Raw genomic sequence first — 21,616 nt, forward strand, 5'->3', positions numbered from 1 at the left:
AGCGAGAGATAGAGAAAGAGAGAGAGAGAGAGATAGAGAGAGATAGAGAGAGAGAGAGAGAGAGAAAGAGAGAAAGAAGAGAGGGACAGTGCAGACGAGAATGTCATCCCCGGTGACGAAAGCAACGCTCTGTACACAACAGGACAGCTTCAGCAACGACGAAGATGCATCAATAAAGCCTGCAGTCATAAAATGTCGCGGTAACCGACGCGATATTATTATTATCATTTGCTGTCATTCCGAGTGATCATCAATCATCATGTCGCTCATTATCAAAATCAATATACGCATATATAAGTATAATATAATATAATATATATATGTACGTATGTATATGTATATATCGTTATTTATATGGTCAATTAGCATTATTATCATTATCACGATTTCAATGCTCCCTTTAACTCTTGGGCCCTAACCGTGGACTCGTAACGTGGCTTCGTGCACCGCCCTTCCCGACGGATTACTAGCGACACACGCGTAATGTCCATCGTGGTCTGGGGTAACTGGCTCGATCAGAAGTATACTCGTTCGTGGTCCGAGTTTCCCGACGCTGTATCCCATGTATTGCGACAAGAGTTGACCCTCGTAGGTCCAGGTGATCTCGATTGGTGTGTCGCCGACCGGTACCATGCACGCTAGCTGAGCAGCCTGTCCGGCATAGATCGGTCGATCCCCAAAATCGAAAGGACTGATCCGTGGTAAGACTGGAATATGTAACGGTAGTAGAGGCTCTAGGTAAACCGGCCACGACGACAGATTTTAACGCGATTTTAAGGACGATTCGACGTTTTTCCTCTCCTTTTTTATGTTTTCTTTTCTCTTTTTTTCTTTTATTTCTTTTCCTTTTTATTTATTTATTTGTTCGTTGCTTCTTTCTTCCAATTCAGCGATTCCATTTCTCCGTTTTCTGTCTCCGTTAGCTTCTCTCATTTTGTAATACGCTTGCTGCTCTCCGATATTGTTGAAACTAACTAACGAAGAAATTGCATAACGGAAAAAGTGAAAAAACGAGAGTCGGGATGTGTTGTTGTTCATTGGCCTCGCGACGATTTTAACTCGAGAAAAGAAAAGGATAAAGCTCCCGACTTGAAAACTCAACCTACCAAACTCTGCATTAACGAGGAGGAGATATAATTGTGTAGAGAAAGAGAGAAAGAGAGAGAGAGAGAGAGAGAAAGAGAGAGAGAGAGAAAGAGAGAAAGAGAGAGAATGAGAGAAAGAGAGAGAGAGAGTCATGGGGGAGTTGAGAATGGAGAATCGGGTAAACGTAAACTTTCCAGACATCTTCATGTGTATTTATGTACTACTACACGACAGACAGAGCAAGTAGTACAATTTCTTACGACGTACGATGCATTATTGTTAACGTTATTACAATATAAAGATATATATATATACATATATATATTATCTTCATTAATATCGATTGCTACTCGAGCTACAACCCCACAGACAGAAAATATAATAGTAATCACGTTAGTTTCCCGTTCAAACATCTTCGTTCGCATTCTTTTGCATAGCAAATTCGACAGATTTTCGACTAGCGCGTGATAGATACACGTAATAATATCAACGACGATCATGCTGGCCGCGTATTTCCTCTACGTTCGTTTCTGTTATTTCCTGTACCGTTCACTTTGAGATGTGCACTGTGCCTAGCACGACCGGCTGGATTATCGGCGACGCAAGCATATTCTCCGGCATGTTCTCCCCTTACGGCCGGTATCGTCAAGGCCGATACTCTATCCCCCAACGCGGTGATACCCACTCCGTCTCCTACTTCTAAATGGCGTCCCTCGAACAACCACTTGAGCGAAATCGGCGTGTCCCCCTTCACGACCGCGCAATGGACGATTATCAGATCACCGGAGTTGGCCTCATCGAACGAGAACGGCTGCAGATGCGGGGAGACTGTCGAAAATAGGCAAAGAGAAAAAAGCAATAGAAAGGCCAAAGAAAATAGAGAAAGAGAGAGAGAGAGAGAGAGAGAGAGAGAGACGAGACAAACGTCATTAATTTAGCGTCTTTTTCAAAGGAAAGCCAACATCTCTCGTTAACCCACTTTTTCAACGAACCTATGCTTTTCTCTGAGAACAAGATCGTGTTCGAGAAGAAGAAGAAGACGAAGAAGTAGAAGAAGAAGATGAAGAAGAAAAGGAGAAAGAAGAAATCAAAAGGGAAACGCGAGTGGATTCGTATAGGTCTATAGGACTGAAAAAATGATTAGGAGTTGGTAGAGGATAATTCTCTTTGTGACTTTTTCCACGAAAAATCTTTAGAACTAAGGCACTGAAAATATAGGAAGGAATTGAGAAACGAAAAAAGAGAGATCGTTATGCACCATTGACGATCAGATCGGCCGAAAGCTCATGCCTTCCGGCATGGTTTTCCGCGATACACGTGTAAGTTCCTGCGTGAGCTTCCAGGACCGATCCTATGCTCAGTATGGCGCCTCTTCCGCCAAGATCCAGTACTGAGATTCCAGAGTGTGGCGAGATCTCATGACCGTTTAAGGTCCAACGGAGCTTCAAGGGTTGATCGCCCTCGACCACTGCGCACGGTACCGTTACTACTTGACCCGAGTTTAACGGTTCTTCTCCGAACGAGAATGGCAACAATTTCGGAATGACTGGAAATAGAAATAAAGTAGAAAAGAAGAAACTGCCTCGCTAATCTCGCGATATCTCGTTCCCAATAATTGCTCTATATCCTTTTAGAAGTTCTCTGTTCTTCAATCTCTTGATTTCTCAGTTTCCAATAATTCTCGTCCTTTTTCACACCCCATGGTATTTTTCAATTTTCAGTTTCGTTAAACGAGTTTAAATAAAAAATGAGAATATACGAAAGATAAGAAAATTGAAATGAAAGAGAGGAATAGAAAAAAATGAATTTGATAAAGAAAGAAGAATGAAGGTAGATAAGGAAAACATAAAGCGCGTACAGAGCGTGAAGAGGAATGTGTTTCGTCGGATAGGAGGCAATGCAGAAGGAAGTTATTAGAAAGATGCTGGGATCGTTGATGCAAGATCAGGAAGTACGTGTACCGTTGACGTCCAACTTGGCCGAATGAGACGTTGAACCAGCCGCATTTGATGCAACACAGGTGTATTCCCCGGCATGTCTCGCAGCGACGGACTCGATGGTTAATTGCTTCACGCGTTTTCCGGAATCAGATACAATCACGTCCATTCGATCGTGATTTATAGGACGACCGTCGAACGTCCAAGTGATCTCCAGAGGAGAGTCGCCTTTGGTAACGACGCATTGCACGGAGACTAAGTCACCTGCGTTGACCGGTTCTTCGCCGAAGGATATCGGTGCTATCTGCGGTGCGACTGTGACACGAATCAGCAAGAAAAGAATAAGCACAGTAACATGTGCTCAAAGACATCAATGAACTCTCGCGAGAAAAAAAAGAACGACGATTAAACGATATCTTATTTTCTTCGAAAGAATCCTTCTTTCAAGGCCTAGTCCAGGGATGAGGTAATCAGAAATATTCTTTTTAGAATTTCTTCAACAAACCGATTTTTTCATAACGCTGGAGATAGGTAATGGTATAGGGATGGAATCTTGAGGTACGAGAGTGCTGCTAAATGGAAAGTTTGGATGCATTGTGCGATGCTTTTAACGCTTTTAACGTTGTTGTTGTTGTAATGCCTTTCAAATACCATTAACCGAGAGAACGGCCGATCGAGTGACGGATCCAACCAAATTGCTCGCGACGCAACTGTATTCGCCAGCATGGTGCGCGGTTACAGAGTCGATGGTCAGTAGAGACGTCTTTTTGCCTGTTTTCTGGATCGTTATGTCTGGATGCGTGCGAGCAGTGATCGGTTCGCCGTTTAAGCTCCATTGAATATCGATCGGTGAATCACCCTTGACGATACTACAAATCGCCGAAACCTGCTCTCCCCAATTAGCCGGTTCATCCCCGATCGAGAAGGGCGCGATCTGCGGTGCGACTAAAAAAGATCGTCAACGCTGATCAATCTCTCATCGGGCACGTTTTCATACGTCCTTGGATAATGAAGGAGAAAGGTGATATAGAAAGGACGAAGGAGATGGTTTTTGGAAGAACCAAAGAAAAACATGTTGATTGTTTCAAAGGTGAAACAGAAAATGCACTGCAATCGTAAGAATCGTGTTACATTCATGGAAGATGCGATTTGTTCAAACATTAGTAGAAAAGAAAGCATTGTCGCTTCGATATGTTTCTAGTAGCTAATTACGTGTGCACGCGAATTAAATGGCAGAGTAAACACATCGTTCTATGCATTTTTCTATTATCTCAATTCAAGGAACAAGTATCCGAGCCCCTTTGTGTACCGTTTACTGCTAACACAGCCGAATAACTAGTAGCTCCAGCTGCGTTCGAGGCTGTACAAGTATACTCCCCGGCGTGCCTCGCGCTTACGGCCTCGATCGTCATCAGGCTGACCCGTTTTCCAGTGCTCGATATAGAAACGTCTCCGTGATTGGCGTCGTTAATGGGCTCACCGTTTAAAGCCCACGAAACCTCAATCGGTAAGTCACCCTTTCCGACCGTACAAACAGCCGAGACCGCCTCTCCCCAATTTGCAGGCTCGTCGCTGATCGAAAACGGTACTATTTGGGGCGCGACTGTAAGTGATTTTCAAAGGTATAACAATTATTCTGACTTAGCAATCCTAAACGAAATTATCAATAGCAATGAACGAGCTAAAAAGATAACAAGACGTTTGACGTATTGCCATGACTGATTGATGAAAGTAATCCTTGAATCTGCTCGCCTAGGCCTACCAATATATTCCTAATATGATACAGAAAAAAGTTTTGTGAATGGACTTGGAAGTTAAATGATCGTGAATTTACGATAACGAGGAATGGAAAGGATAGCGAAAGGATAGGAGTTATCTTATCTTCGCGAACAGGTTAACTAAGGTCACTAGTGAGAAACAGAAATAGAGAGAGAGAAAGAGAGAGAAAGAGAAAGAGAGAAAGAGAAAGAGAGAGAGAGAGAGATAAAGAAGGAGAGAGAAAGAGACAGAGACGTGCCCGTACGAGACATGCACGCGCATTACCGTTCACAGCTAGAACAGCCATGTGACTGGAAGCACCGGCATTGTTCGAGACTGTGCAAGTATATTCTCCCGCGTGTCTTGCGGCAACGGCATCGATTTGTAATACACTCAGACGTTTACTCTTCGTTATAACAAATTGATCTCTATGTTCGTCGTTTATCGGCTCGCCGTTGAAGGCCCACGAAATGTCCATCGGGAAGTCTCCTTTTTGAATGGAGCAGGTGGCCGATATCGCCTCGCCCGAGTTCACCGGTTCGTCGCCAAACGAAAAGGGAAAGATCTGTGGTGCAACTGATAGAACACGCTTGTTGTCAATCGAAAAACATTTTTCTGCTCTAAACAAGTCCAATAGGACTCATCGAATACCAAGATGCCTACTCAAATGACTTAACTTTCTTTATCGTGTGTCTTCGAGTCCAAGGAGGTATTTCCTTCAAGAGCGAATAAATAGTCTTATATGGTAAAATAAAATCAGGATCAATGACAGGGCGACGGATGGGTAGATATTTAATAGAACACGCTTGTCGTTAATCGAAAAGCATTTTTTGTTTTTGTTCTAAGTAAGATTAGATAACAAGTTACAATTTTTCGAATAACAAAATTTCTATTTGCATACTTTGAATTTCGTTATCGTGTACCACCGAATCTAAAAAAGCACTTTTGTCAACAGAATTAATAGTGTTATGGTAAAAAAAAAATCAGGATCAATGAAAGGACAATAGACGGGTATGTGCTGTGCAAAACACGTTTAATTGTCGTGCAAGCGTGCTTTTAAAAGATTGGTACCGTTAACAGCCAGCGTGGTCGAGTGAGTGGCATTGCCAGCTCGATTCGTGGCGACGCAAGTATATTCGCCCGCGTGTCTTGCAGTCACCGACTCGATGCTCAATGCACTCATGTGTCTATTGATCTTCGTTATCGTGATATCTGAATCGTCCGGGCCTATCGTTTTGTCGTTAAACTTCCAAACAATGTTTACGGGAAAATCACCCTTCATGATGGAGCACGTCGCCGAGACCATGTCGCCCCAATTCGCAGGACCGTCACTGATCGAAAAAGGACCTATATGGGGTACCACTAAAATGACAACGTTAATCGTGAATCTAAGATCATAATAATGGCACGAACGATCGATGTTTCTTTACAAATTCACTATCGAAAAAAGAGAAAGAGAGATAGAGCGAGAGAGAACCTAAATTATCCTGACACGATCAATCGAAGATTCTGGACCTGTTGAAAGGATTTTATTTTGTGGAACAGTTAGAGCACCATCTCCAAAGCGAACGTGTTAAATGAAGGATAGAACAAAGGATCGTATTTGTATAGTTTATCCGCTGAAATGAACGCAACCAACGATTCCATACATGCATGGATGCTACAAAAAACTAGAAAAACTAAGTGAAACGCAGAAATCGCTCTACCATTCACAGCCAAGGATGCGGAATAACTGGTTCCACCAGCAACGTTGCTGGCTGTGCAAGTATACTCTCCGGCATGTCTCTCTGTAACTGCATCGATCGTGAGTAGACTAACGCGTTCGTTGGTACTAATCCATACGTCCGAACGATCGCGAGAAATCGGTTCACCGTTGAGAGCCCATTCAATTTGTACAGGACGATCGCCCTTCAGCACAGTGCAAGTAGCGGTCACGGTGTCTCCCCAGTTCGCTGGTCCCTCTCCCATTTCGAATGGCATTATCACCGGTGCGACTATCGTGAAAAAATGATATCAAAAATATCGTTTCTACTATTCGATTTACCCCATATCTGTTGCCTTAACGAATGATCGACAAACCTATCAAAATTGGATAGACTAAAACGTTTGTTTTGGTGACAATCGGATAAGAAGGAGAAAGAGGATTAGGAAAAGATGAGTACAAAGAAAAACAAAAAAGGAAACAAGAAAATATCGAACGATGGACTAATTCGTTACATGCACACGAGCAACGATAACGTATTTGTACCGTAAACGGCCAACGTCGCGGAATAACTCGTTCCACCAGCCGCATTACTGGCAATGCAAGTATATTCGCCAGCATGGCTCGCAGTGACTGCTTCGATCGTGAGTAAGCTGACGCGTTTGGTAATTGTGATCGATATGTCAGGATAATCGTGAGCGATCGGCTTGCCATTAAAAGCCCATTCGATTAGAACGGGCTGATCACCCTGAAGAATAGTGCAAGTCGCGGTAACAGTTTGGCCCCAGTTTGCTGGTTCCTCTCCCATTTCGAATGGCATTATCACCGGTGCGACTATCGTGAAAAAATGGCATCAGAAGTATTGTTACTACTATTCGATTTACTCCAAAGACATTAAACATTCGATATAAATCTCTTTATACTCCGTTAAGAAAGAACGATTCACAGGCCTGTCTAAACTGTACAGACTAAAACGTTTGTTTAGTGACAATCGGATAAGAAGGAAAAAGAGGATTAGGAAAGGATGAGTACAAAGAAAAACAAAAGGAGAAAGAAGGAAAATGTCGAACGATGGACTAATTTCGTGACGTGCAGACACGAGCAGCGAAAACGTATAGACGGAGGACGTTATTGTACCGTTAACGGCCAACGTCGCTGTATAGCTTGTTCCACCAGCCGCATTACTGGCGATGCAAGTATATTCGCCAGCGTGACTCGCAGTGACTGCCTCAATTGTAAGTAAGCTGACACGTTTGGTGGTTGCGATCGATATGTCGGGATAATCATGAGAGATCGGCTTTCCATTGAGAGCCCATTCCATTTGAATAGGCTGGTCACCCTGAAGGATCGTGCAAGTCGCGGTAACGGTTTGGCCCCAATTTGTCGGTCCTTCTCCCATTTCGAAAGACATTATCACCGGAGCGACTATCATGAAAAAGTATCATGAAAAATATCGTTTCTACTATTCGATTAATCCAAAAATGATTGAATGTTCGATATAAAATATCTGCTTCCTTAACGAACGATCAACAGACCTGCAAAAACAAGACGGACTAAAATATTTGTTCCCCTAACAATTGGATAAGAAGGAGTAAGAGGATTAGGAAGGGATAATATGAGAACATAAAAGAAGGATAAAGAAAAATGTCGAACCATGAACTAATCCGTGACATGCAGACACGAGCAGCGAAAACGTATAGACGGAAGACGTTATCTATTATACCGTTAACAGCCAATGTTGCTGTATAACTAGTTCCACCAGCCACGTTACTAGCGATGCAAGTATATTCGCCGGCGTGACTCGCAGTGACTGCTTCGATCGTAAGCAGGCTGACGCGTTTGGTGGTTGCGATCGATACGTCGGGATATTCGTGAGAGATCGACTTGCCGTTGAGAGCCCATTCAATTTGGACGGGCTGATCGCCTTGAAGAACCGTGCAAGTCGCGGTAACGGTTTGGCCCCAGTTAGACGGATTCTCGCTCAACACGAAGGGGGCTATCTCGGGTGCGACTAAATCAAGAGCAAAAGAATAATTTTTTCGATCTATTAACATAATCCTCGTCGTCGTTGATGCTCCTCCTGTGACGTCTTAATACGTAGAAGATGTTTCGACACCAAAGAGAAGACCGATCCGATGTCAGATCAATGAAAACAGTAAGGCAATGTGAATCATTGGAGAAAAGGGAAGAAAGAAGATGTGTAGGTGGATGAAAAGAGGATGCAAAGACTACTTGGCAATTCTCGTACCGTTAACTACTAAAGTCGAGGAGTGGCTCGTTGCTCCAGCTTTGTTAGATGCTGAACAAGTATACTCTCCCGCGTGCCTTGCGGCGACCGACTCGATGCTGAGAATACTATTCTTTCGTGTAGTCGCGAGGATATTGATGTCTGAGCGATCGGGATCGATCGGCTCGCCGTTCAACGCCCAAGAGATCTCGATTGGCACGTCACCCTTCACGATGGCGCATACCACGGAAATCGAATCTCCCCAGTTCGCTGGCTTTTCCGCGATATCGAAAGGAGCGATCTCTGGTGAGACTGGAATAAGCGTGAACAAACACACGATATTTCTCAACCGCTCTTTCGTTTCCTTTCGTTCCTTGCGCCTTTATCATGAGATATGCCTAGCGAGAAGGAAGAGGAAAAGGGGAAGGAAGACACCGAAGAAAATCCCATAGAAAGAGAAGAGGAAGAATAGAAAAAGACAGGAAGAAAGATGATTGGATAGGTCGACGTTCCTTAAGCTGAGTCGGTTGATCCAATCTTTGTAAAGTACCGTTCACGGTTAATACTGCGGAATAAGTCGTTGCTCCGGCTGCGTTTGAAGCGACACAAGTGTAAGTCCCAGCATGGGTAGGACTCGCCGAATCGATTGATAAAAGACTGTTCCTCTTGGTGGTCGTCACGGAGATTCGTTGGTTCTCCTCGACCGGCATCCCATTTAATGCCCAAGTGATCTCGAGCGGGGAATCACCGCTGACGATGGTGCAAACAGCTGATACCGATTCTCCTGAATTGACAGCCTTGTCGGCCATTTCGAAGGGTGCGATCCTCGGCGGTACTGCCAATTACATCGGGAGAACGATACTCTCCATTGTCTTATACGATATAACGTTCGAGGATATAATGATCGTGAATGATCTCGACTACCTGACTCGACCTGACCAGAAGCGACCTATCGAAAGGAACGTGTGAGAGTTGGTTGTAAACTAAAGAATATCTCTAGTATAGGATAAGGGATAATTGTTCGTTTTACACCACACAAGTCCTCGTTCCTCAGTGTCGGCTACCACACACCACTCTTGTATTGGATGAACTATCAAGACTGTCGAGTCGACCGACCAACCACCCAGTCAATCGATTTCGAAGTTTACAAGGAAAAGGCAAATCGTACCGTTAACTGAAAGTACCGAGGAGTGCGTGGCGGATCCGGCTGCGTTGCTCGCCGTACACGAATATTCGCCCGCGTGTCTTGCAGCGACCGAATCGATCGTCAAAGTGCTGGCTCGTTTGTTGCTCCTGCTCACGATAATATCCTGACGATCATAATTCTGATTGGTCTGCGCGTCCGTAACGTCGACCGGCTGACCGTTCAGCGACCAAACGATGTCAACAGGCAGATCGCCTTTTATTACGGCACACTGAACGGTCGCCATTTCTCCCGCGTTTGCGGCTTCGTCACCGAACGAGAAGGGCCCGATCTGTGGTGCCACTGTAAATTGATAAAAACTCCAAGAAAAAAAACAGACTAGATCCTGAAAACACGCGTAGGAGCTGTCGAAGATAGAAGGGAGCGGTCTTAAAGATGACGAAGACGGAGAATTTTACGGACGACATGTCATTCGGGATAATGCTGGTGGTCGTTGTACATACGTCTATGAATATTCAAAGCTGTGCACTCTACGCAGCACGATATTGAAATACTATTTACGTCGTTAGCACGTAGCCATGGATACCTCGAAAGAAGCTTCCGCAAGAAGGGAGTTGTGGGATGTTGGAAAACGTGGAAACACGACAGCAGATTCCAGGCTTGTTTAAATATTCAAGACATTAAAAAATATATATATATGTAAGTATATATATGATAAAGCAATACGAAGAAAATAAAATGAGTAACGCGTGCCATCGTCTCTTACGATGGATCGTGTTACGTTTTTCCTGCCGTTGTCTCTTCTATGTTATTAGAGCCGTGTTTTCGATCCAAAAATAATCACGTTTGTATTCGTCGAACGTGAACGTAAAGACAACGGCAGTACACAAATGTAGATATATACGTTTATGCATAATATGTACTCTGACCTCCAACAAAGAATTAGTACTCTATGTAGATTTACTGCGGATTACAAAAAAATTTACAAGAGGATAAATACTAAAAGTGTTTGCAAGGTAGTAAAATCTTTGACGGAAGCGCGGTGTACCGTTCACCGAGAGTACAGCCGTATGACTGTCAGAGCCTGCCGCATTGGTCGCTATGCACTTGTATGTCCCAGAGTGTCTCGCAGCCACATTGTCGATGTTCAAAAAGCTGACCCTCTTACTAGTTACGATATGAATATCGTGTTGGGACGAGTTTATGGGGACATCGTTGAACGTCCAGGTCAATGTCACCGGGAAGTCACCCTTGACGATCGTGCAACCGACAGACAGCATCTCGCCGGAGTTGAGGGAGGTGTCGCCAAAACTGAACTGAAGAATCTGCGGTGCGACTGCGCGAACGACACGGCAGCACGGACGAAAGGGTGCGATGAGAAAGAGATTTCGGAATGGATGATGATGTTGATGATGATGATGATGATCGAAAGGCAAGTAGATAACGTGTATGTGTTAGCAGCTGACTTTTCACGGATCCGAACGCGATGGTTCTCGCGTCTGATTCACGGATTACTCACGTCTCCGATGTCTCGTTTATTAGACCTATGTTCGGTACGATAGAGAGATGCATGGAAAAAAAATCAAAGACGGAAATCATGAAAATTAAGAAAGGAATTCGTCAAGTAAGCCTGTCGAAACGTTAAATAAAATAAAATAATTGCACGAAAAGAAAAACATCCTGTGAGGTGATCTGATCCGACCGGAAATACTGGATAGGTGGTGAGATATAGAGGTTGAAGGGAAAATATAATCGATGAAAGTGGATTAGGGATAAGGGATCATTCTTACGAGAGTTTACGCGCGTAAATACCATTTACTGTGAGAAGAGCCGTGTGAGATGCAGCACCGGCGCGATTCGAAGCGGAACAGGTGTATTCTCCCGCGTGTCTAGCCGCGACCGATTCAATGGTCAAAACGCTATTTTTCTTGTTCGTGCTTCCTATCACCACGTCGGATCCGCGGCTGATGTCGATGGGTGTCCCATTAAAGGCCCAGGATATGTCGAGAGGTTGATCGCCTTTCGTTATCGAGCATGTCACCGATACGAGCTCGCCCCAATTCGCGGATTCATCACCAAAATCGAAGGGTATGATTTGCGGTGCAACTGGAAAGAGCTATAGAAAGAGTCTGGCCACGCCAGAAATGTTCACGGTAGGCTATAATAGACCGATGAACGCTTGATTATTGGTGCTAAAGAGGAACTTGGTATGGCGGTATAAAGAAAAAGAGTGATGGCCGCAACGCTATGGAACCTGGGACGGGAATAGATAATTTTTTGGTGCTATAGTAAAAGAAGAAAGAAAAGAGAGCGATTTTAAAAGATGGAGAGTCGTACCGTTTACAGTCAAAGTCGCAGATCGACTGACGGCACCGGCGAGATTCGACGCGGAACAGGCATATTCCCCGGCGTGTCTCGCCGAGACGCCATCGATGCTCAACGTACTGAGATGATTGCTGATTTTCGATATCGTGATAGCAGTGTCTTTTGATGTGTCGATTGGTACACCATTGAACGACCAGGATATATCCATGGGCATGTCGCCCTTCAGTATCGAGCAAGGCACCGACACGAAATCTCCCCAGTTGGCGACTTCGGTATTGAATGCGATTGGTAGAAGCTGCGGGCTGACTTTACAAAAGTCAAACGTCAATCAGATTTAATTATACCGTTCGCATTTTTACATTCCGTAACATAAATACCACGAGTTTTATTCGATCCACGGAGACGATCTAAAAAGGTAGCTGGTGAAGTGTCCAGACATATTAAATGGAAAACGATCGATAGGGTATAGGGAATAAAGAACGAGAGAGGACAAGGTGACCTACTGTGCACGCTGCGGGAATAACTGTGCATGAAAACAAACGAAAAGAAAATGAAAAAAAAAGAAAAAAAAGAATCTAAAAAAAAATAAAAAACAAAGATTCGTAAGAAGATGAAGAAGAAAAAATATAAAAAAGATATAATGAAAAAAAGGAGCTGTCTAGGCTGAGAAATCATAGTCCCGAACCATTGACGGTGAGAGTGGTCGAGTGGGAGGCCGTCCCAGCCGCGTTTTCAGCGGTGCAAACGTACTCTCCCGCGTGCTTCGCGGTGATGACGGAGATCATAAGCATGCTAACGCGATCCGCGACCTTCTTTGCGAGCACGCCGGAAGAACCGCCCATTTCTTCTCCGGGGTAGCTCCAACGTATGTTCAGAGGCAGATCACCGGTCGGCACGATACATTGCAGATTCGCGAACTCTCCGGCGTTCATTGGTAGCTTCATGAACGCGAACTCTTGTATCGTGGGCGGCACTGAGGTTGGAGGATCGATGTATGGATGTATGTATGATCAGGTCGCGCGCGCATAACATAGCGCGTTCTTATAATGTCGTGAGTTTTGCAATTTTTTTTTTCTCTTTTGTCCCTTTTTCCATTTCGTACGTTAATAACTCGCGACTTGTTACAATAAATATTATCGATATTTAATGTGAAAATCTTTAACAAAAAAATGCAGAACGCACGACACATTTTCTAAGAGTTTTTATATATTTTCTTTTTTTTCTGTTTTCGTTTTTATTATTCTTCATTTGATTATTTTTGATTCGATTAATACGCAAAGATAGAAAATGAAAGAAAGAGAAAAATTCTAGTCAAGAAGAGGTGTATCTAATTTCTTACGATCGCTTGTCGGCCACCGCCATACCAACTTCCAACGAAAGCCTCCTTGGGTACGGCACGCTTTCACCTTTTAATTATAGAGTCCGTAAGATCTGTAACGGAGCTTTGCTATCCGCGTACACATCAATATATATGAATATCGTTAACACATACGATTTCTCCTATACACGAGATTCGCGGTACGCTCGAAAAATTTTGTTTTTAAAATAAATTTATCGGCGACGTGGGGTGACAAAACGACAACGTAATCGAATCTGCCAGCGTATTCTCGATTTAAACTGGCATCTATCGTACGAGTGCTAGCTGAAAGAAAAATTCTTTTTTTTTTGTTCTTTCAACACGATTGATAGACATAACATAAATTATATCCTGCTGAATCCTGCAATATAATGTTATTACATCTAAGATCTTAAATTAAACGTTTCGATCGGTATTGACGCGAAAATCAACAATTATAAAATTTCTTAACGATTCGATAGTAAAATCGAACGAATAACTGTCAATATTAAAAAGAAAATGACTACGTTAGAACTTCTATCTTTTCCAGATAATATCTCGAAGTAATCTATATCGCGATGGTTGAATAATTTTGAAACAGGAATTTACAGATAAACGAAGATATCACGCGATCCACGATGAAAGATAGTAAATGAAAATTTGAAACTTACCCATAACTTGAACTTCCAATGTTCCTCGTGCGCTGTATCCTTGTGCATTTCTGGCAACACACGTGTACGTAGCCTGATCGCTCATTCGTTCGACGTTTTCAATGATGAGAGTGCCATTCGGGAAGACCTTTTGTTTTCTGTTGATCGGAAGTACCCTGGTATCGCGTTCCCAGACAATGCTTTCAATAGGATAACCAGCAACGGGGCAAGTAACACGTAGAGTTTCACCAGCGACGATAGCTTTCTTGTCCATATGACGAATGAAGGGTAAGCCGTAAACGTTGAGACGAGCAGAGTGTTCAGCAGAGCCAACCTATAAATAAGCGTAATAAGATCCAGCGAAGATTTTTCGCATTAAGAATAATCGATATACAATCAATTCTTTATTTTTACACGAACTTTTTTCACAGGATTTTGATTTAACACGAATCGAAAAAAAAATTTCATTCTTTTTTTACACAACTTGTTTTGATTTAATAATCGATCCAAATTCTAAAAAAAAAAAAACATTTTTTTCGTATTACGATGAATGCAGCGCTCGCTTCGAATTTATTTACATATATTCTTCGAGCACATACATATTTATTATGTAAAAACTGGATTAAATCTATTACAATCCATGTTAACGGCCGACACTACGTTCATGTAAAGGTTGACACTATGTTCAATTTTTCTGAACGATCTTTACCATTCCGGATGCGATATTTTAATTGTTTAAATATCCACCATTTTGAAACTGGATGTCGGATGGAATCTAAATAATGCATGAATTTTCATTGCAACTATATTTTTAGATACTATAAATTTCAAATCAATTCATCTAGTCGTTTAGATAACAGGATATATACACATATTCAAAGCATAAAGATTCAAAAAGATTTCTCGATATGTCAAGTAGTTTCGGAGATGATCATCTGTTACACGATTCATTATATGATATATAAGGTTGTGCCTAATGAATAAAATCTGTCAAGTGATCTTATCTAAAGATGAAGATCAAAAGATAGTTTTTATATACCTTTGATGCAGCAATACACTTGTAAAGACCTCCATCGTTGGTATGAATGCTAGAGATGTTCAAATGAGAGACGACATCACCGTTGACCGTAACGTATTGTCCTACTTGTCCTCTTTCCGTATTAGATAACCGTTTTCCATCGAGTTCCCAAGTAATTTCAGGTGTAGGATTTCCGCTGGCAACACACTTCAAGAACATGCTAGGTCCGGGTTGAAGAGTCTCCTCGGTGAAAGCCTGACGGATCTGTGGTGGTTCGACTATCAAAAGCAAACAATATTCATATAACAAATGCGATATTTATTTATTTCGATAAGTTTCGCATTTTCTGGAACAAACTTACATCTTCCTCCAAGTTTCAATTCCGCGGTAGCTTGAGCACTTTCCTGATCATTTCTAACGAAGCATTGATACATTCCCTTGTCTTCCTTCTTAACACTTTCGATCCTAAGTACTTGTTCTTCGAGTCCAAGCGGCTTACCATCTTTCAACCATGAGATCGTCTTAATCGGATTGCCTCTAACGTTGCAAGTGAAAGTAGCTGGTCTTCCAAAATCAACTGTCTGGGTGCTAGGTTCGATTTCAGCGGCAAGGGGTGCAGTGACGGTCAAAACAGTTTCCACGCTTTCACCACCAACGGAATTGTTAACGATGCAAAGATATTTGCCGGAATCTTCAACACGAGCCTCACGAATGATCAAAGTACCGCTGACCTGACGAACGCGATCATTTAGCTGAACAGGTTGACGACGAGAAGAACCTTCGATGAACTTGTACCATCTGTAAGCAGAGGATAAAAAACGATCGATTCACGTATCGGCACTCGAGCCAATTCAGCTCGAATCTTCCGAAAGTATCAACCCGAGTATACGAAATTGATACTGCGGGTTGTATTTTATGCAAACTAAAACGAGTTGGAGCAAATGGTATGTGAAAAAACAAATTTGAAATTCCGATCGTAGGATTTAACTAGCAATGTAATTACAAAATATTATTGTGATAACGCTGACGTGACAGTCGGCTGAATAAAAATGGATGGCCCAAGTATTGAATTGATTTATAATTTGGAAAAGAATCCTTCCATTTACTCCACTCTCTAATATTTTCTCTTTCTTATAATACAGAAGGGCTTCGGGCGTCTCTGGGCACGGGCTTCCAATTTATCTTTCTCTTTATTTCCATCTTATTTTTTTCTTATCTTTTCTTTTTTTTTTTTTTTAATTATCAAATCAGTGGCGCGTGTATCGCGATACGCGAAACTCTATCTACTTTCATATAAGTCGTAGAAAAACGCTTTGAGAAGCTAATGAAATGTAACGATCACGAAGCAGAATAGGCTGTTGGAAATGGAAGGAGAAAAGGGAACGACAGTGGTGGCAAATATGACATAACAGAAAAAGGACTATGTGCATGGAAGAAACATGTACAACGAAGGCAAAAGGAAAAGGAGTGGGTGTGTGCACCGAACCGACACTATACGTATCTACGCATATTAGTTATGTACACGTGTACGTGTGTGTGTTATGTGTACGCTATATATGTAATGTCCAAAGGAGAAAAGTGAGAAAAAGAGGAAGAGAGAGAGACAGAGAAAGAAAGAGACGATATAAGCGTGAAAGCAAGTGCGAAAGGATGGCTGCATATCATCTCTCGTCTTCTTTTTTCTCTTTCTTTCTATATTTTTTTTTTCAATTTTAATCGATATGCAACGTGGCCATCAACGTGTATCAATTATTGATATTCTGGCTTGCGGCTAGAGTACCACAAAGATAAAAAAGAAAATAAAATATAACGAAACGATAGAAAAACGAGAACGATGGAAGCATATCCAGTCAGCTGGTAGGAGAAACAAATCAAACACTGTATAAACTGTGCTAACTATGTAGTAGAACGACCGTATGCTTTTAACGACACAACACTTTTCAAAGTCGCTTTCGAAGGCTATAGAGTGTATAGTACGAGAGAATTATAAAAATGTCCCGTACAATCGTTCGTCCGGTGATACTCGTCACTACTCGTTCTCTTACCATTCAAAATAGTGAATTATTCGTATAGCACTTAGGTAGAATGGTACCTAGCGTGCAAGAGATAACGATAATAATTTAGAGTAGACAAAAACCTTCCGTATTATCGAACGAAATGGGAAGACAGAAAGAGCACACGAGGTAAGTCTTTAGCTAGTTTTGTCAGAGAAGAATTGCGAAAAAATGTTACGATTCCTCGGACGACTCAGGGATTTCATTAAAATCGCGAAAGAAACGTACTTATACCTAGAAGTGATCACGACACGTATACCTTTCTTTTTCTTGTTTTTCTTTTCTTTTTCTTTTTTTTTTTTATTTCTTTTTTCGTACTGTATCTGGTTTCTTCGTTGCTTGGCAAATTAAGAGTGAGAGAGTGAGTGAGTAAGTGAGAGAGAGAGAGAGAGAAAGAGAAAGAGAGAGAGAGAAAGAAAGAAACGAAGAGAGGGTTGCGTGACGCCAGAGGGAATGAGCAATAAGAACGGATGAACGGAGGCACGAAGGTGGCGAGGACTTACCAGCCAGATATCGTGGGACTTATTGGAGGTGTGTAGAGGTGCAGGGCAACATTGATCGCCCCAATTGATCGGGTGACACCCACTTGGTCCACCCGTATCAGCACCGAGGTTACCAAAGGAGAAGAGGGTCCGCATCCTTTTCGAAGTCGCGCTATAGCTTCTGTCACCTATCTCGGAGTTGCGCCGCGAGGATCCAGTTGGCACTGAAAACCAACACGTCCGATTGGCTCACCCCGAATAACGAATATACATTTTGTCAATTCATTGTCTTACGTCCTTCCATCCATCCATCCATCCTTTCTTTTTATCTTTCTTTCTTTCTTTTTTTTTTCTTTCTTTATCATAAGTCACCATAACTTTTCTATTCTCTTTCAAGGCAACTCCTTTAGATTTGGATATAATCATCAAACTTTACGTTTCTTGATCTATCATCGATCATGATGACGATGACACGTGGTCAAGTCTAAGATCAAATGGATATTCATAAAAATATATAAAAATCCGTCCTGGTATACAACAGAGGATATCGTTCCGCAGAGAAGAAGCAGACGAAGAAACAGACTAGTAAGATTTTCTTCCCCCTGCATTTATCCAAAACCCACCCTTCTTCTCACCCTTTTCGCGAACTTGTCGCAACGGAGATCCTTGTTAATACTTCTCTTGCGTTTTTCTGTCAATTTTGTAAGAAACAATCTTGTTTCTACAAAACGCACTCTTTCTATGTCTTTCTTTTTTATTATTTTAATCGATCCTCTTGCGGTACCGCCACCCGACACGGGGTAGAGGGTAAGGAAAGATTCCGAAAGAGAAAATGGGATTTATTGGAGGAAAGGAAAGTCTAATGAAGGGAAAGTAAAAAGGAAGAAAAAATAAAAAGTAGAAAGAATGAGAGACAGAGAGAGAGAGAGAGAGAGAGAGAGAGAGAGAGAGAGAGAGAGAAAGTCTGAATAAAGAAAGAGAGGGAAGAAAACTATCGGAGGTGTGTACCTAGTTATCGGGGCAGGAAAGCCTTGTGCCGCACACGCCAGAGCCAGAGACTCGCCCTCTACCCCGCGGTACTTATTAAGACCGTCTCCAGTCCCCTTTGGGGCAGTGCGACCGGATGGTTCTGAAAGGATAATGCAATGAGCATAGAAAGGAGAGCTCGTCCTTGCTCGCGATCCATCGAGGTAGATTCTCGATCGACCGGTCGGCTCTAATTCTTTTTTTTTCCCTTATCTTTTTTTTTCGTGGGAAAAAGAAGAAGAAAAGATCTGTACCTACCCGTACGTTCATCAGACTACCTGTCCGTTTGTTTGAGCTTTGATTTATAATTCAATATCTTTGCATGCGATTACTCACCTTTTGATTTGAAGAAGGACAGTGTCTAGACGACTCGAAATACATTTTGTCATTTTTTTCTTTTATTATTTTTATCGGCACACGACGGAAGAACGACGACAAAACGAGAGACAGAGAAAGGATATAGAGAGAGGACGCTATAAGGAACGATAGAGAGAGAGAGAGAGAGAGAGAGATAGGTCTACCTTGTCGAAGGTATAGGATATCCCTGAAGCGAGTGACTGAAAGCAACGTTCTGACCCTGAGAACAAGATATCACTTCCCATCCCTCGTATTTTCTGCCCGAGGAACGCGGTGCTATCTCGGTGGTACCCTCTGAAATAGTCACGTAGAATACTCAGAGGAGAAACGTATCTCCATGTTTCACTCGAGCGGTACTACCTTGTCACTGGGACAGGAAATCCCTGAGTCGCGCAATCCAACGCCGCTGTCGTCATCTTTGGAACATCGACTAGCTTGCCGCCTTCGTAACGTTCACCAGCAATGCGTGGTGGGACATTGCCAGTTGGTTCTGCAAGCAAGGTCGATTCAAAGATACGACTCGTCGAATTTCACTAGATCTCTGATCAATCGAATTACGATCGAAACTTGAACTTTCCTTGTCGGATTACCCGTTTTTCTATAATTTTGTACCTGAATGCGGGTGCCGGGAAGCCTTGAACTGGACATATGAGACCAATCATTTCGTTCACAGAAATGAGTTTTTTCATCGTTTTGACGTCCTTATCCTTGACATTTGGTCGTACACTACCACGCGGTTCTGCAAGCAAGGTCGATTCAAAGACACGACTCGTCGAATTTCACTCGATCTCTGATCAATCGAATTACGATCGAAGCTTGAACTTTCCTTGTCGGATTATCCGTTTTTCTATAATTTTATACCTGAATGCGGGTGCCGGGAAGCCTTGAACAGGACATATGAGACCAATCATTTCGTTCACAGAAATGACTTTTTTCATCGAATTGACGTCCTTATCCTTGACGTTCGGTCGTACGCTACCACGCGGTTCTGCAAGCAAGGTCGATTCAAAGACACGACTCCATCGAGTTTCACTCGATCTCTAATCGATTGAATTACGATCGAAGCTCTAACTTTCCTCGTCGAATTATTCGTTGGTCTACATTTTTGTACCTGAATGCGGGCGCCGGGAAGCCTTGTACTGGACACACGAGACCAATCATTTCGTTCATAGAGATGATTTTTTTCATGAAATTGATATCCTTATCCTTGATGTTTGGTCGAACGCTACCACGCGGTTCTGCAATTTTTTAACGAACGATTGTTTCCAAAAATGATACAACTGTTATTCCATTAAAACGTCGTCGATGCACGGCACACGATTCCAAAGACAAGGCATTCTAAAGACCCATTTTCTACCGTTGCTCACCTGAAGAAAGGTATAGGACTGCCCTGTGCCTCGCAGAGCAACGTCACAGCCTGTCCCTGAACTTTCATCATTCCGTCGAATTTCGATCTAGGTGGCAATCGAGGAGGACTACTTCCGATCGGTTCTAAAAAGCAAAATTTCCAAGATCCACCCTCGTTTCCGATCATTCGCAGCTGTCTTTCAATTTTATTCGCATAAAGAAAAAACCTATATAGACGTTTGTTCTCTCCCTCTCTCCTATCGAATATCCAAAAATACCAACAAACCAACTAATATACGCGCTTCTTCGAAATAGACTTCGGTGAAATATACCTACGCAACCTCTCCTTCCATGCTTTTTTTTAAAGCCCAAACTCGAAGCCAAAACTTCGACCGCACGATGTCCTATATTTAGTCAACCTACTTGTACTAGAGCGTACCTGAACACTGGAAGTGGATTTGCTTGCGCTTGACATAACATCGCCAAAGCTTTCTGTACCGGAAGCGCAAGGACCGTTATTTTAGCCGTCGGTGGTACTTTTGGTGCAGCACGATTCACTGGTTCTAAATAGATGAACGCGGTTGTTCAATTAAATCGTTCGATAGGTTTATCACCTAATTAACGATTATAATCTAACGATGATTATATCATCGATAACATGGAATTCATAACTATAGGTATAGCGTTCAATAGAATTCATTAATGTGACATTAAAATCCCTTGCGTACGATGGAACGCATACAACGAAGAGAAATACTATCCACGTGTGTGATTTACTTAAGTACCTGAAAGCTGGTAGAGGGTGTCCTTGGGCAGGACACAACATTGTAACGGATGCTCCAATGTAATTAGCAAGTACATCGTATTTCGATGTTGATGCGACTCTAGGCTTGGCACCGTTAACTGGCTCTACGAAATGATCACCGTATTAAAAAGAAAGAAAATTTATAATATTAATTGATCTAGATTTAAAATGTCAAAATCACGTATAATAAGAAATAAAAGTGTAATTAATTTAAAACCGCTCCATTTTAACGTTCTATTGAAACTAAACGAAGCTTGTGTAAGTAAACCGAAAATAAGGGGAATTATCCACGTCGTAAATTTTCATGCTTTCAACTCAATTTAAGGCTGCCCATAATTAAAATGAGCTGCAGCGTACACACA

At 42.3% G+C, this 21,616-nt stretch overlaps 1 protein-coding gene across 50 annotated transcripts in view; it reads right to left on the reverse strand.

Annotated features, from left to right (window-relative positions):
• LOC127072933 (cell adhesion molecule Dscam2-like) overlaps positions 1–21,616 on the reverse strand; it is a 68,822-nt gene that overhangs the window by 13,160 nt on the left and 34,046 nt on the right. For 7 of the 50 annotated variants that reach the window (XM_051014077.1, XM_051013860.1, XM_051014032.1 and 4 more), the window contains 4 exons: positions 15,545–15,981; positions 15,205–15,461; positions 14,187–14,499; positions 9,879–10,196 (listed from right to left, as the gene is read on the reverse strand). In XM_051014077.1, coding sequence (XP_050870034.1) covers positions 9,879–10,196; positions 14,187–14,499; positions 15,205–15,461; positions 15,545–15,981 — 1,325 coding nt within the window. Of the gene's footprint in view, positions 1–419; positions 708–1,632; positions 1,915–2,344; positions 2,633–3,047; positions 3,339–3,674; positions 3,969–4,332; positions 4,627–5,066; positions 5,358–5,852; positions 6,144–6,487; positions 6,776–7,029; positions 7,318–7,620; positions 7,909–8,206; positions 8,495–8,731; positions 9,023–9,260; positions 9,546–9,878; positions 10,197–10,902; positions 11,191–11,666; positions 11,961–12,191; positions 12,486–12,864; positions 13,153–14,186; positions 14,500–15,204; positions 15,462–15,544; positions 15,982–21,234; positions 21,359–21,616 lie in introns of all 50 variants that reach the window. The other 43 variants (XM_051013888.1, XM_051014041.1, XM_051014176.1 and 40 more) reach the window with 22 other exon arrangements.

Source organism: Vespula vulgaris, chromosome 1, assembly GCF_905475345.1.
Source record: "Vespula vulgaris chromosome 1, iyVesVulg1.1, whole genome shotgun sequence".
Classification (NCBI taxonomy): domain Eukaryota; kingdom Metazoa; phylum Arthropoda; class Insecta; order Hymenoptera; family Vespidae; genus Vespula; species Vespula vulgaris.